At 42.0% G+C, this 14,921-nt stretch overlaps 1 protein-coding gene across 1 annotated transcript; it reads left to right on the top strand.

Moving 5' to 3' along the window:
• The first annotated feature begins 325 nt into the window (after nt 1-325).
• LOC135253817 (uncharacterized) lies at nt 326-14,773 on the top strand. The gene is made up of 5 exons (XM_064333602.1): nt 326-860; nt 7,693-7,962; nt 10,904-11,203; nt 11,746-11,912; nt 12,004-14,773. Exons 1-5 carry the CDS (start codon nt 794-796, stop codon nt 12,046-12,048), a joined length of 849 nt encoding a protein of 282 aa, XP_064189672.1. The 5' UTR covers nt 326-793; the 3' UTR covers nt 12,049-14,773.
• Nucleotides 14,774-14,921: the final 148 nt, after the last annotated feature.

The raw sequence follows: 14,921 nt of genomic DNA, 5'->3' as shown, positions 1-14,921 counted from the left end.
ATACATCCCTTTAAACTATTCAAAATAATAATTTAATAATAATAATTTAATATTCAAATAATCATTGGTCAATGTTCATAGAAGTACACTAGGCCTATTATTCATAATTATCACATCTGTGTAATCGCACAGATTATCTTGAATCGAAATGTTCTGGTGTTACATTGTAACGACTAACCTATATTTTCATTTTACGAATAGGAAAAAAACTAAAGAAGTGGATCGTAATAGCCAGGAAATTGCCTGGAAATTATTTTCAAGGCGTGTCGGTGACACACACATCGCAAACGTAATTCACTGTACAGAGTGAGCAGGCTGCGCCCTGCACCTCCTCCAGAACGCACAGATTGGGTGAAATGATAGGCAGCGGAGGAGAGGGGGTATAGACCAACAAGGAGCAGGGGAAGCAAAGCAGAACAGCTACTGATCGGCGAGCGTGGAGCGGAAAGGAGAAAGCGACTATGTCGTTATAATTAATGCAGCTATATGCTTCGAACATCGGGTTTGCAAGGGTTTATTCTGGTCCTTGATCATCGAGGCGCCCTCCCAGGCGCCGGGCGAAACACGTGGCACTTTGTATTCCCTCTGATTGAAGAGCTTTGCTTACAGGAACGTAGCTGGTAGCTGAGCACTCCGCTCGCCCCTGCCTTTATTTCTCGTCGTCCGAAGTTATTTATAGTTAGCTTTGAGAACCACTGACATCCAAGTAAAACGTCATCCTTCGCAGGAACAGAAGAGGGGAAAAGAAGGCATCAGTGACTGTTTTTCCTCATTAAACTTGGCAAGAAACGTTATGGGAATTATAACGAATTTAGCGCTGTGCGCACTGATGTTCTTGATATGCTCTTCTAACATCAGAGGTAAGGTTTTTTGCAACATGGCATTAAGTTAAAATGTTTTGAACATGGGGTAAGAAGCTAGTTTTCACAAATTTGGGACTAGGGGTAACTTAGATGTAGTTTGCTGTTGAAAATGTTGGTAATATGCGCAATACTCGTAAAAGTTCTGAAAATTAATGGAAGAAAGTTTTGCTGCACGAAAGAATTAGACGTATTCTGTTTGTCATATGCTTATCACGTTTCACCATGTATTCTGAAAGTTGTAATTATGAAGTTATAAGGTATTAATGGCATCGATCTTTGCCTGCTGTATCCTGTGTGCGTGCGCGCCCGCGTGTAAATCCAGTACTGCAATGTAGGCTAAATCCGGTATAGACAGTGTTAATAACTGAAAATAAGTGTTACAAGCACGTGGAGCTAATTCATTTCCGCTCTGTGTACACTTATGATGTTCTATTGTATTAATTTCCAGCCTATCTGTCTATATATCTATCTATCTATCTATCTATCTATCTATCTATCTATCTATCTATCTATCTATCTATCTATCTATCTATCTATCTATCTATCTATCTATCTATCTATCTATCTATATATATCTGTCTGCGTGTTTAATCCATTTTATACAGTCTATGGTCTAATCATGCAATATACACAAAGGTACCACGCAGGTACATACACATTGACATGCAAATGTACACAGTAGATTTGCGCACCGTGGATTTAGGCATGAGGCAAACTATCGTATAATACAGAATTCATCTATGAAACATGCCCGAAGCAAGCTCGTCCATTCAATATAGGTTTGAAAATGACACTTTAATTTCACTGTGCCAATCATTTTTTAATGATGAATATCTATTGCCTAGGCCTCTCCACAAAAGCTCAATTGGCTCTTGTGTTATTTATTGTTGTGGCTCAAGTCTAATTGTAAGTACATATCATTAAGCTGTTGTAGAATGTGTAAGGTGTATAAATCAATTGTTGTTTACAGTACTTGTAAGAGCTGCTGTGTACATAAATGTACACCGTGCATTGCACAATAAAGAGGTTGGAATTCGCAGCTACTTTCTGCACCTTCCTATGCTGTATATCCTGTGTATGTGGTTTCTTTCTTCCTTCCTTTTGTTTTCTCATGATTGCAAATCTATGAAGAGCTCTCTGCCGTTCTTGTGAAACATGATTTCAGCATATTGGAAAAGGGAACTGACTAGGTCAGGTGTTACAGAGGCTGTTACCCCATCTACAGACAAGCTGCCTTCTTATCAATGCTTTAAAGTATTTTGAACAGTAATAGATTTACACAGCGTATAAATTCTACAGCAGCTGATAAAAGGATATGTGCTTAAAATTAGGCTTGAGCCACAAAAATCAATTTACACGAGCCAATTGTGCTTTTGTGGAGATGCCTGGGGCAATAAATGTTCATTCATCATTCAAAAATGATTGGTACGGTGAAATTAAAGTGTCATTTTCAAACCTATATTGAATGGACGAGCTTGCTTCAGGCAAGTTTCATAGATGAATTCTGTATTGTATAATAGCTTGCCTTAATGTCTAAATCTAAACAATATGACTACTTTGCTGGTCAAGGTTCTGTACTTACGCAGCATATTAATTGATAAATCAAAGTCGATAACCTGGTTGCAGAATGATCAGAGTTTAGAGCAATAACTCATAGCCACAGATACAAAGAGGATCGGTTTTCATGGATCAATCAGTTGTGGATACTCCTGTGCCTGAACATTTTTGGCAGTCCTCAGTGGTTGTTTGAAAACATCAGTCAGATTGTTGACCTGATTTTAACATGTAAATTCTTTTTCTGGGAAGTGACTTGTTTGGAGATTAAGGAAGATAAGCACTCCAGGCACAGCCCTGGGAATTGTAATGATTGCCGTCTAAGCATTTTCCAGTTCTGCTGAAAAAAGGAGAGTAATTTAGTCATGGCAGTTATGTTTACCAGACAGCACGTGCACAGGTTTTTTCTAAGACCTGAATACTGAATAAAGCTATGACAGTAGAGGATGAATTAAAAATGAGAAATTTACAAAAAAAATATGGCAAGTTATATACACCCTGTTCTCACTGTCTTTTTCTGAACTCTGAATACTCAAGCAAAATTAATCTCATGTATCGACTGATAGTGCTTATGATTCTCTTTTGTGGTGATGATCCCATAATGTTACATTGCAAATTTTGCTTTCTGACTTGTTTATGGTATGTGCTTAAGAGAAACTGCTTGGATATTCAAAGTAGGTCAATGCTTACTTCCTGTCCTCATGTCACAAAACTGCTAACAAAAGCCATTGATCTGCATGATGGCAGGTGAATATTGTCACTAATCTGGAAAGACAGGAGCACAATAATTTTCAAAAAGGGGACATTTTGAGAACCAGAGACAGTAGCTACACAAACTATGGTTTCACATGACACAAAGAAACAATAGTCTTTCTACAAGTTACCTGTGCTAGATTTTCTGATTTATCATAAAACATTTGTTTTAATTGTACCTGGACACAAAGTTTTCTCTCCAGTTAAAGGGACTTCATAAAAATATTCAAATTGAAATCACCTCTACCCTGGACTTTTCAGTTACAAACTAATATTAAATGTGGAAAATTCATGGCATGAGAATGAAATTTAAGAATAAAACAAATGGTTACACACGACATTGAAAACGTGTGGGCGAGACGAGACTATTGGTCATAACACTGAGACAGGGTGTCATTTTCCATTTGAAAAATTTGTATTCAGGACTGTAGAGAAATGTTGGTTTTACCCTTGAGCAAGTTAACCTGAATTGTTTCAGTAAGTATCAACAAGCGCATTTAGAATATGCTAGAAGTGAGCTGTGTTTGTTTCCCTAGGTTAGGGCATACTGTAAATATGAAAGTACAACAGGTGGACAAAAGCACAGTCATTTTGCTTTAAACTGTGTTGTAATCCGGTGAGAGCTCTGGACCACACCCTTTACCCCCTTTCTGTATTGTCTGCTTCTGAACAGTTAGGTCTCCCCTGAGGCGCAGTAATGTTCAGTCGACAGGTAAATCCATTGGGGGAGGGGAGGGGGGGAATGGCATAAGAAGATGTCCGCCAGGGATCATAAGTCTGAGCTTATCAGATGTGCAGGTCCAGGTGGCCTTGTTTTTCTTTTCGAACGCTGCTGTGCTCACGCTTGCGTCACAGTGCTGCACGATGCACCGATGCAATCTGATAAGTAATAGGCTCTCCCCGCATCTCCATCTCCTACAGAATCTCGTTGCCCTTTCTCTTCCTTTCTCACTTTGCTGAAACTGTCTTTGTTCTCTGCCCATCCCCCACTCTCACTTCCTTTTTTCTATGTTTTAGTTAGCGCACCTCTTCTTTCACATTTCGGCAAATCCCTCATTCTGTAATAATTAATTTCCCCCTCCCTTGATTGATTTGTCCACATGTTGTATTTCTCCAGTTCGCTTGCCCCCACACATCTATTTCCTATGACTACATCTAAACCTGCAGCAGCGTCACCATTCTCTTCTGATTCAGCTTACTTCCTGTTGCTGTGACTCTTGTGGGTACAGCATCTTCTTTCCACCTGTAAACAATTACGGTCATTGGTGTATTTGTTTGAAGAACCAGAAGTGTGCTATGACCAAATAATCAGTTCTGAAAACCACAGTGTAATCCTTTGTATATCAGTGATGAACAAATACAATCAGTGCATGTTTTTGCTGAATGAACAATGTTGCTTTGCGAATTAATGTGCAACAGCAAGCATGTGGGACATCGACATGCAGCATACTGTACTATGTAATTATGTTATAATGTATTTTTTAAATATAGATTTTTGAAATTAAGAATTATTTATTACCATAAATAATACCCAAGGAGCACATTTTATTATTCAGCAACTTTGTAATAATAAATTCCAATCATATCATATGACTGAAAACGAATGTCAGATCTTCTGCATTACAGTCGTTACAGTTCAACATAATGTAGACCTATGTTGATCTGGCCCTCAAGCCCAAATGCGTCTTGTTTTGACCAGTTAGTGCTACTGATGGGCCAGACTGTATTCACACCTGGCTCACAAGTGAAGGGGGGGGAGGGGGGCGGTGTAAACCAACAGTTCTCTGCCTTCGAGTAACGGGGCCTTAAGGCATCCGTGCGTCAAATACTGCATGTTCTGTTTTAGTCAAAATTTAGTCAAAATTTCTTCAAAACGTAGACTTAAATCATGGGCTGCAACGCTGTGACATTTCTATACGAGATGGAATTTGTGAAGTCAGTAGCATACAGTGTCAGTTAAAGCTAGAGGAAGATTCAGAAGCAGAGCTTGGGTGCACAGGAACATCCATGCTTGGCTCAAGTGGCAGCGTGATAAAAACTCATTGAATGCCCGCTGAGCTCTATTACATACAGTATGCCGTTCAAATTGAAGCACGTTGCCTCTTAGGGTAACCACAATTCTGACTACAGTTCCAAAGAGGCAAACAAAACTGTCGATAAAAGCATGGTTGGTCGAGTTTTGGAAATGGATAACATCACCATTTTGTGAAAAATGTTGAACTATATTGCATGTCCCGTTGCTCCTGTAGCATGCCCATGTGCCCATTTAAACTGCAGGGGTTCACATGACAGCTGGACTGTGGAGTCATTTCTGGAGACCGTCATGACCGCTAACCTTTAATAGATCATGTTACGGGGTCAGCGGTTAATGGGTGGAGTAGACACCACTGGCGTTCACCTGTGACACGTCGCAGACAGTATTTGAAGTCGTATGCTTTGCTCCAATTGGCCACTCCCCCCTGCTCTCAATCTCATTTGTGTAGGATCCCTTCAATGTAACATTTTTTCCAACTCTGGTTCTAGAAGGCCAGCCGGCATGCTGGTGTTTGTTTCAGTTGCCATAGTTTTAGTTTTCTGACAGCTGTATACAACAATGCTGGTTCGCTGCTGTACTTGAGTACAGTAAAATATTTAGTGCATCCTATCTTTAGGATACACTTGCAGTCTGTGGCAGTATCTGGTGCCGAAGTGTCAGATCATGACATGATTGAGCCAATTAAATAATTGAGAGCATAAGTTGGCATAAAATCCTGAAATGGATGGAGCCTCGTTGTGCACCCCTGACATATACGACAGTCAAATGGCCTCTCTGATCTGTGGTCTATAATTATGTGCATCTGCCTTTTCCCAATCTTTCTGGTCCACTCCCACTGGAGTCTTTTCTTCTTGTCAACAGCACATAGCAAGGGTTTTTTCCGCAGATACACATCCTTTAAGACCCATTGATCGTAGTTTCCGTTTCACTGTAGCCAGGGGAACTGGTTTCACTCCAGTGCTTCCTGTAGTTGTGTAGTTTCACAAGACATCACAAGATGTTTGTCTTCTGATTCTTGATCTTCCTGGTTCTCCAGTTCAATGCCCATCAGCTGGAACCTTCTGAGTGTGTACTGAAGACCAGGGAATCTTAAGCTTCTTAGCAATTCCTCACTGCGAATAACCGTCTTGTCACAATGTTTACCTGGCCCTGCACATCTAGGCTTAACATCTTCTACTTTGCCATATTTCTTGTGACTTTAGTACCTATTTTGCTTGCACTACAGGCTAAATGTATTAGGCTACCTGGGGTTTAAGAAAAAAAAACTTGAGGTAGACGAGATTTCACTCAATTTAATTACCCCTGTACCCCCCTACAAACAGTAGGCCTTTTCATACCCTTTCCCCCTTACTCCACTGTACCTGAGCTTTCATTAATAACACCCTGATTTGGGGGAAACAGAGACATTATTATTGCTAACTCTCCATCGTTTGCTATTTTATGGAGCTCCGCCACCATCCCGGATTTCTGTCTACCCACTCTGAGCGGGATATTCCTTGAACACAGACATTTCCAAAAGGGTAATTTTTACAGGCTCACCAGTAGAACTCCCTCCTTCAATACACAACTAGCAAAGCAGGAGGTTTTTTTATCGACTGAAATAGCACTGTACCGAGTATGAGGCAGCGAAACGACACGCTGCAGTGTATCACACATCCGTGTTGTGACAGGGGTTCCGGGCCTCAGAGGAAGGCATGTTTTGAGGGCTCCAAGTTTTCCAACTTTTTGTTCCAGTCTCAAAAACGTGCATGTGACTACATCACCTGTGTGTCTTACTATCTGTTTCGAGACACATAATGAAATCGTAATTCATAGAGAAGCGGCTGGGGTTGCAGATATGTTTTTGGGGGAGAGCGCAGGGGAAGAGCCGTGAGCCGCCCTGTCCTGCCCTGCCTGCCCTGTCCTGGCCCAGCTGAAGAGCACTCATTGATACCCCGGTGTGTGCTATAACCAGCAGACCGTGTCTCCAGCACCCCTGACCCTGACACTGGCCTCTCTCCCTCTCACGTCTCCATACACATGGGCTGGGCAGGCTGCCAGGCCCCATAAATAACACCGTGGTTGTTTTCTTCCGTGTCTGTCGCTGAGCTGAGACTGGGCTCGCAGTGATGCTCCGCCCACCCCCCCCCCTCGTGTTTACAAAACATTCCCGCTTTTTTTCCCACGTGCTCTCCATGCCAAAAAATACCACCTCCCCGAAATGAACGATTCCTAGTGGAGCAGCAAGAAGTATGCAGTCGCCATTATTGTTTTCCCGTTATTTTTTAATGATCAAATTAATAGTTACGATAGGGGACCCCCATGGAGACATGGTTTTCCTAAATAAATATAGTATCACACATTGACTGAAATACAAGCTTGTTTCAACATTATCATGTAGTTCTGAGATAAGTTAATAAATGATCAGTTAATTTGTTATGGATTATTTGTCACATGTATTTGTGTCTCCATAAAGCCCAAATTGAAGGCTTAATTTGCATTTTTCAGGTCAGAACATCACCATGCAACCCCACATCTTGGACCCAGCACTCAACTCAAGTGAGGTGCTCACAGCCGCCCCCAACCACACCTCAACGGTCCCTGCCTCCAGCAACTCCTCTCAACCGAACAGCACGCTGAGCACCCCTCTCCCACTCAGTCCCCCAGCCAACGGCAGCAGCAGCAACAGCACTGTCAGGATCCCTCCTGTTAGCACCCCACAGACCACACCGGAGGACAACAAGGCCCTGCCTAATCAAACAGCCACCGAACTTCCAGGTTAGTGTGACAACTACTGCTGTGTTATGCAGAGTGTTGCAATTTTTTGGCTAATTTCGGATTGTACAGTACGTGTTTTGAGGGGGAAAATCATTCATCTTCAGCAGTGCCCTTCCTCCAAGAAACCACTTTGTGACGCTGGGTCTGGCTTATTCCTTTTTATATGCTCATTACAGGTGTACATCACAGGAATGCTTTCCTTCATGAATGTATTGTACTGTGTGCACCTCACTGAACACTCATTATGAGCATTTCAAGAGGTCCACAAGGAACATGTAGGACTGCGGTCAGCTTTATCGAGCATGTTGGTACTGGAATCTGGCACATGACTGACAGAACAGCTACAGGTCTGACTGCTTGTACCTGGTGTTCTCTTTCCCACTCTATGTACACACTGTCGACTAGGACGTGCAGGGTGCTTTTCGTTGGGCAATGCTGCTAATTCCCGGCCCTTGCCAAAGTTAGCACTGTGAGCTATTTTAATAGCCACTTAATGTTTCTCAGCTTGCATTTCAAGGGTGAAAGCGCGAGCTCGGTTCGAGCATTATGCAGTACTGTTGTCTGCCTGCTCATCAAGAGGATATCCCAACTATGGGCAGAGGACAATGTGTTGCAAGAATTGCTAAATATCCTGTTGTTTACAGCCAGAGAATCTCATTGAAGATCCACAATGTGTCCCAGCTTGTGTAGGCATTACTGAGGTGAGCGAAGAAGAGGGAAGCAAATAAGGACTGGATTAAAACAGGTAGAGATTTAGCAAAAAAAAAATGATAATGAAGTCACAGGAAGCAGACCAGGGAGAGAAACAGGGAGGAGGAGGCTGTGCAATTAAATGAGGTGTGAATTCTGACGAGGAAGTGCGAAGAGTCTGCTAACATTTGGTGAAGACACGTGCACATCTTTCACAGATATGTTTGTCAGAGCTGCAAAAACACCTACTGCTTCCTGTTCATGAGTGCCCCCCCCCTAACAACAGTGGTTCTTGTTCTCGCAAGAACCGCCACGCTCCTCCCTCCAACCCCCACCCTCGGCACTTGCTCATCAAGCCTATACGCAAACTCCCACAGGATGCTAAACCAGAAATATCAAATGACGCCAGTGAAACCCTCAAAATGGCTGCCGTGTACAGGTCTGTTTTGACTGTCCTCGGTGCAGTAGGGCTTGTAGATCTGTTTCACAGGCCGCCGTGTTCAAGCGCTCAGGGCTAACGGGAGTGAACTGGGATTGTTCTGACCAGTCTGTCGGTTCCGGAGAGTGGGAGCATGCTCTGCAGTGCCAGCAAGGGCTGGTTAATTGTGGTCCGGCAGCATTGTAATGCTTAGACTTCGGTGCTGGAGTTGCAGACAATGACTCAGACTCCAGTGGAGAAACCTGGTATAGCTCGCTCATTCGTTTTACGTGACATATTTAGTCAACAAGTACATCGGTGTTATTTTTAAGACACTTTCAAACCTGAACATCTTTTCAAAATGTCAACAGTCTCGAGTGTCGTGTTGCCCTGAAAGGAAACCTTTGAGGTGCTTTCTTACATTCGTTACATTTACAGTACACTTCAATACACACTTTTCCTGCCAAATAAGTGTCCTCGAAAACATTCTAATTAATTAAACTGATTGAATATAACAATAATGAACTTTATTTATATGTCCTTATATAGAACCATACTTGTTATTTGTAGACTAAAATGCTCTATAGAAAGCATTAAAGAGCCTCAAGCTAAAACTAGCTACAGTTACTGTCTCTCTGATATCTCTGAGGCAGGTTTTCCACTCTCTAGGAACGCAGAAGCTCACCAGCTCTGCAGTGACATTTTGTGATGGGGGAAGTACAGAATCGGAGAGCACATTTAGAGTAGGCTATATTTTGGTTATTTTTTACAGAAATGCCGGTTGGATTGTATAAACATTTTTGGACTAAGCAGTGTCCTTCTAAAATAAATGTAACATCCCTAAGAGCCTATATAAAAAGCAATTTTAAAAAAGTAGTACATGACATTCATGTTGTTCTTCCTTCAAGAGCAAGCTGATCTTTCTGTTCCACAAAGAAATATGAAGTGAAGCTATTTGATAGTACCACAATGCAGTTAAATGTAATATAGGACATGAAAGCACAAATGCCCAGGCAATTTACCATTCTTGAAGTTATTTTCTGTGGATTTTAGTATACGCAGGTATCTTATATATTCTTTCAGGACGGTTGGGATCTTAAGAAAACAAAAAAGAAATGAAAAATAAACTTTATATTTGTTTTGAAAAGATAATTATATAATATTGTTTTCTAAATAACACATTAGTTTTAACATTAAGGGCAAACATCCATGCACAAACTTAAAGCGCAATTAGCTATCGTTAATTGCTGATGTGTTGTTATTAATAAGTGTGACATAACTTGCAGGTGAATGGTTGACAATAATCATCATCAAAAATAGTACTAATACTCCTATTACTACTCAGACTATTATTATTATTATTATTAGATACAGTATGGATCTCAAAGCATGTTACAGTGAGTGTGATGACTCACTCACTTCATCTCCACCATGTGTAGCCTCCACATGTTGGGGGGGGGGGGGGGTTGCGTGGGGAACCTGTATGTCTCTCAAGCTGACAAGTCAATAAAGATCTAATGGTGCATAATGTAGATGAGGACATTACAGTGTGAATCTGCTTTTATGAAGTAATGTAAAATACAGAATATCCAATAGATACTAATTCAATCCAGATGACCTTTCTGTCTGTAAATAACTTTTAAGAGGCATAACTAGCATTTAAACTTCTGACGACATGGCATGAATATCTTCTGGCATGAATCATTGTTGTGTTCTGATTTATAGCATTACAGATTCACTCTTGTGTTCTGCTGAGACATGTAGAATAAACCAGTGAAACAAGAACATAAATAGCCATTCCTGCCTTCTAAGTTCAAACTCTAACTCTTCTAGTTACCACAGGAAGCGTCAGATCTTCTGCCCCAGCAAACAGCACCGCCAGTGAAGAGCTTACCCCAAACTCTGTGGCAAACATCCAGTCGACCACAAGCAGCCTCAACGTCTCCAGCCCCCTACCTGTCACCACCACTCCCAGTGCTGGTGTGGCCCACTCCAGCGCTTCTCCTCCCACAACTCCTCCTCCACCCAAAGTTCCCATTCAAACCACCACCACCAGCAGCCTGAGGCCCTCCAGCACTGCCCCAGCCAAGTCACACCAGGACAAAACTTCTGAGCTCAATGTGGGAGACGAGGGTGAGCGGTCTCACTTTGTGTGCGCGTGTGTGTGTGTGTGTGTGTGTGTGTGTGTGCGTGATAAGAGAACATATGTAAGTGGACATTTGTGTTTCTTCTGCTTGTAGCTGTTCCAATTATTGTCTTCGTTGAGAACAAGAGCACGTGTATTTTGGCTGGTTTGCGAAAAATTCAAAGGAACTTTTCTTAGACAAAACAAAGAGGACAATTGCCTTTGTTGCGCTGCCAGTTCAGCTAGTCGGAGCTGTCACATTTCCCAGCAGCTCTGGCTGTGTCCCTGCACCAGCTTGACATTTCACCCTGCACTAGAGTGATGTTGAAAACACAGGCCTGTTCGTTCATACGCGGCTTGAAATTCACTTCCTGGTTCATTGCTAAAATTGGTTGACGAACGTATTTGTGCTTTGGGCAGTGTGCACGTGAGCCATATATAGGTGTGTGTAGGTCCCTGTTTTTTTTGTCTTCCCATTAACAGACCTGCAGGTTAATGTTTATGCCTTGGTCATTGTGATGAGCCTCTTCCTTTCTCCTCGCTGTGCTAGATGAGCCCACAGCCTCGCATAAATCTGGAGCCCCTCTGGATCCTCTTCTGGCGAGCCTGGTGGCGGTGTTCATAGTGAGTGCCGCCATCGTGACGCTCCTCCTTTTTCGCAAATTTCGGCAAAGGAATGAAGGCCCGGAATTCCGTAGACTCCAGGATCTACCAATGGTGAGCTGAAATACTCATAACTTTCTGCCTTTTATTTCTGTGCTTTAAACAGGGGGAATTCAAAGTGACATCATCCTTTGCTCCCTTACAGGATGATATGATGGAGGACACTCCGCTTTCCATGTTCACCTACTGACCGGCTCTAACATGGCCTCTCTCTTCAGTTCCCTGCTAAACCATTGTTCTGTTGTATTCCGTGTTCAGCCAGAGGGGGCTCAGAAAGCAGCCAAATCATTTTGTCAATTGGAAGCTTCAATAGCATTCAAGCACTTTTTTTCCTGTCAGCTGATGTGTAGTCTGGATATCTCAAAAGGTCAATAATAATTCAGCCTGCAGCACCCCCACCCCAGCCCCCCCCACCCCCACACACCCCCTTGCCACACTCACTCCCATTTAGTGCTGCGGCTCCGGTGATGCTCACTGCCACACTGCCCCCTGGTGGAATTTGTGAATACAAGCGAGAGAAGAAAGTAGGTGGAATACAGCTACGCTGTTTAATATTCAATGAGGAGGTGGACTGAAGCAAAGGGAAGATGGACAGATTGTAAGCTGAAGATGCTGGCCAAATGCTGGCTAAGGCTGTCCATGTCTGACCAAGTGTGCTGCACTTCCAGTCAATTTTTCATGTTTAATTCCCTTTCTGTAGGACATATCCCTTCCTCAGAATTGCACAGTGGATAGGGGTCACTTTTACCATGTCCAGTTGGCCTGCGATAATAGATGAGACGTGACACACAATTCTGAATGAATGACTAATGCTAACTAAACGGTAGCATCCACATTCTATAACCTGAAATCATTTAGCTCGTTTAGCGAACAGTAGGCTGGCAATTCTGCATGAATTACACCATGTAAAGAAACTCAGAACCTTTTAAGTGTCGATTTAATTTCAGTTACATTTTGACCTTTTATGGTCATTTTTAAATTGAGAGCTGACTTAGGCTACTCGTGCATTTTAAGAGAGGTAACACCAACAAATATGTCCACTTGACATGTGGAACTATTTATGTCTTATTCCGTTCCTGTCCAACAGTGTCCACTGCCATTTGTAACAGGTGACAGAATGTGCTTCTTGCCAGTTGTGGCTGATAATGCCTCTAGCCAATCAGTTTGAAAGCACATGGGAATTTTGGGGATGGCAACCATGTGCAGAATCCTTTTTTTAACCATCTGGATTCAAAAGCATTGCAGGGTAGCTTTCTGCAGAAGGCTGTTGGAGACAGTCACATTAGCTTTTTTCCCCCCACCATGCTGGGTGTACTAGTGGAAGGAGATGACTAAATGTCATCTGCTAGCCCTGCTGTTTTTTATACTGGGTTTGATGTTATCTTCTCTTTAGATGTGCAACTCTTATTCCTGAGAACAACTGCAGTATAATATAATTCAGTGTCCTTATGTGGGGAAAGACCGATTTAGCCTTTTTATTCTCACAGAGGTCGCGTTTGAAAGTAAAGGTTTTTTTCTCCCTCTGTGGCTCCTTCCCAATTCAAATGCCCGTTCCCATCTCCCTGCGCTGTATGGGTGAAAAAACGGAGCCTGTTCCAGTGAGTTCTGTACAGCCTGTTCTGCATGTAAATCCCCAGAGTTTGTGTTGTGACATGCCTGAGGCCCTCAGAACTCTGCCAGCAGCACACTCAACTGCCTGTCAATCACGTTCTGAGCAGAGGACAATGTGGCTGCAACTCGCGATGGACTTGGCTGAACTTTTTTTTTTTAAACTTCCTTTTCCTTCTTAGATTTCACCTATTAACATTACATGGTTATCACCAAAGTGCATTGTTTTCCTCTATCGGTGTAAAGTGGAACTGCTTGTCAGAGCTCTTTAACTGCTGGAGAACCTAGCTCGTAAATGACCACAAAAATACTTAGCTTCCCAAGTTTGTTGTCCACAAATGTATTCCATTCAGTGAAATGTTAACCTTAGTTTAGTTGAAGAGAAGGATATTGTGCTGCATTGATTTCTGCAGCGTACAGAAGCACAAAGTTACTGAGGGTAACGTGCCTCTTTAAGCCCCAATTAAGCCTTCAGAATGTAAAGTCATGCAAAAAAATAAATAAATTAATTAAAAAAATTAACCAGGACTGCCAACTAAAAGCAAAACAGAAACCCTAACATTTGAAAGCTTTGCACTGGAGACACAAAGTAAGAGAGGCAGTCCCTTGAACTTTCGCAGCATGCTGTGAAGGACAAACATCTTTTTTTACCTGCAGCCAGAAAAATTCCATTGTGCTGTTAGGGGGTTTTTTCGTTGTTGGTGAACTCCGGCGCAGAGTCCGCGTGGGCTCGAGCGTGCTCACACGTGCGCAGGCTGTAGCTCCGGATGAAAAGCCATGGAAACCGGGCCGTTGACGGCTGCCAGTAGTGCATCGTGGGTGAGCAGCGCCCTTTAAGGAAAGATCCTTCAGCGCACTCCCCGGCCACAGCTGACGTACTTGGAAAAAGCAAAGACCTCCAGTGGAGAATTGAGCGAAAAGCCATATGTTCATAGAATATATATATATATATATATATATATATATATATATGTATAAATTCAGGGATGGAAATAGACTCCTATTGCAGAGCTGATCAATTCTACATTTCAGAAGATTTATTAAACCATCTTCCTAACATTGACCGTGTAAAAATAAGACAGAAAACCAAACAGAAATATGATAATCATGATGTATTGTATCATAATGTATTCAATGAGAAGTTCTATGCATCAAGAGTCGTATTTGCATTCCCTTGTAATATGTTGTTCTGGATATAAGTGCCAAAAAATTGTGTACTGTATTGTAATACAGGGTTTACTGTAAGCAGTGGATTTAAAAATGTTTGTTTGTTGTATGTTTTTTGAAATAGAAAATGTTTGAAACAACACTGAGTATGAATTCTTATTTGCATTTTAAAGATTCCTAACAGAATGGGAAGCATTGGGAAAGTAATCAAATTCTGATCAATATTCATTTTGGTTGATGGCAGTTCATCCTTGTGAAATTAAAGAAAAAGAACCAGTCACATAATTT

This window comes from Anguilla rostrata, chromosome 4, assembly GCF_018555375.3.
Source record: "Anguilla rostrata isolate EN2019 chromosome 4, ASM1855537v3, whole genome shotgun sequence".
In the NCBI taxonomy this organism is placed as follows: Eukaryota; Metazoa; Chordata; class Actinopteri; order Anguilliformes; family Anguillidae; genus Anguilla; species Anguilla rostrata.
This window is presented reverse-complemented; position numbering and strand designations above follow the sequence as displayed.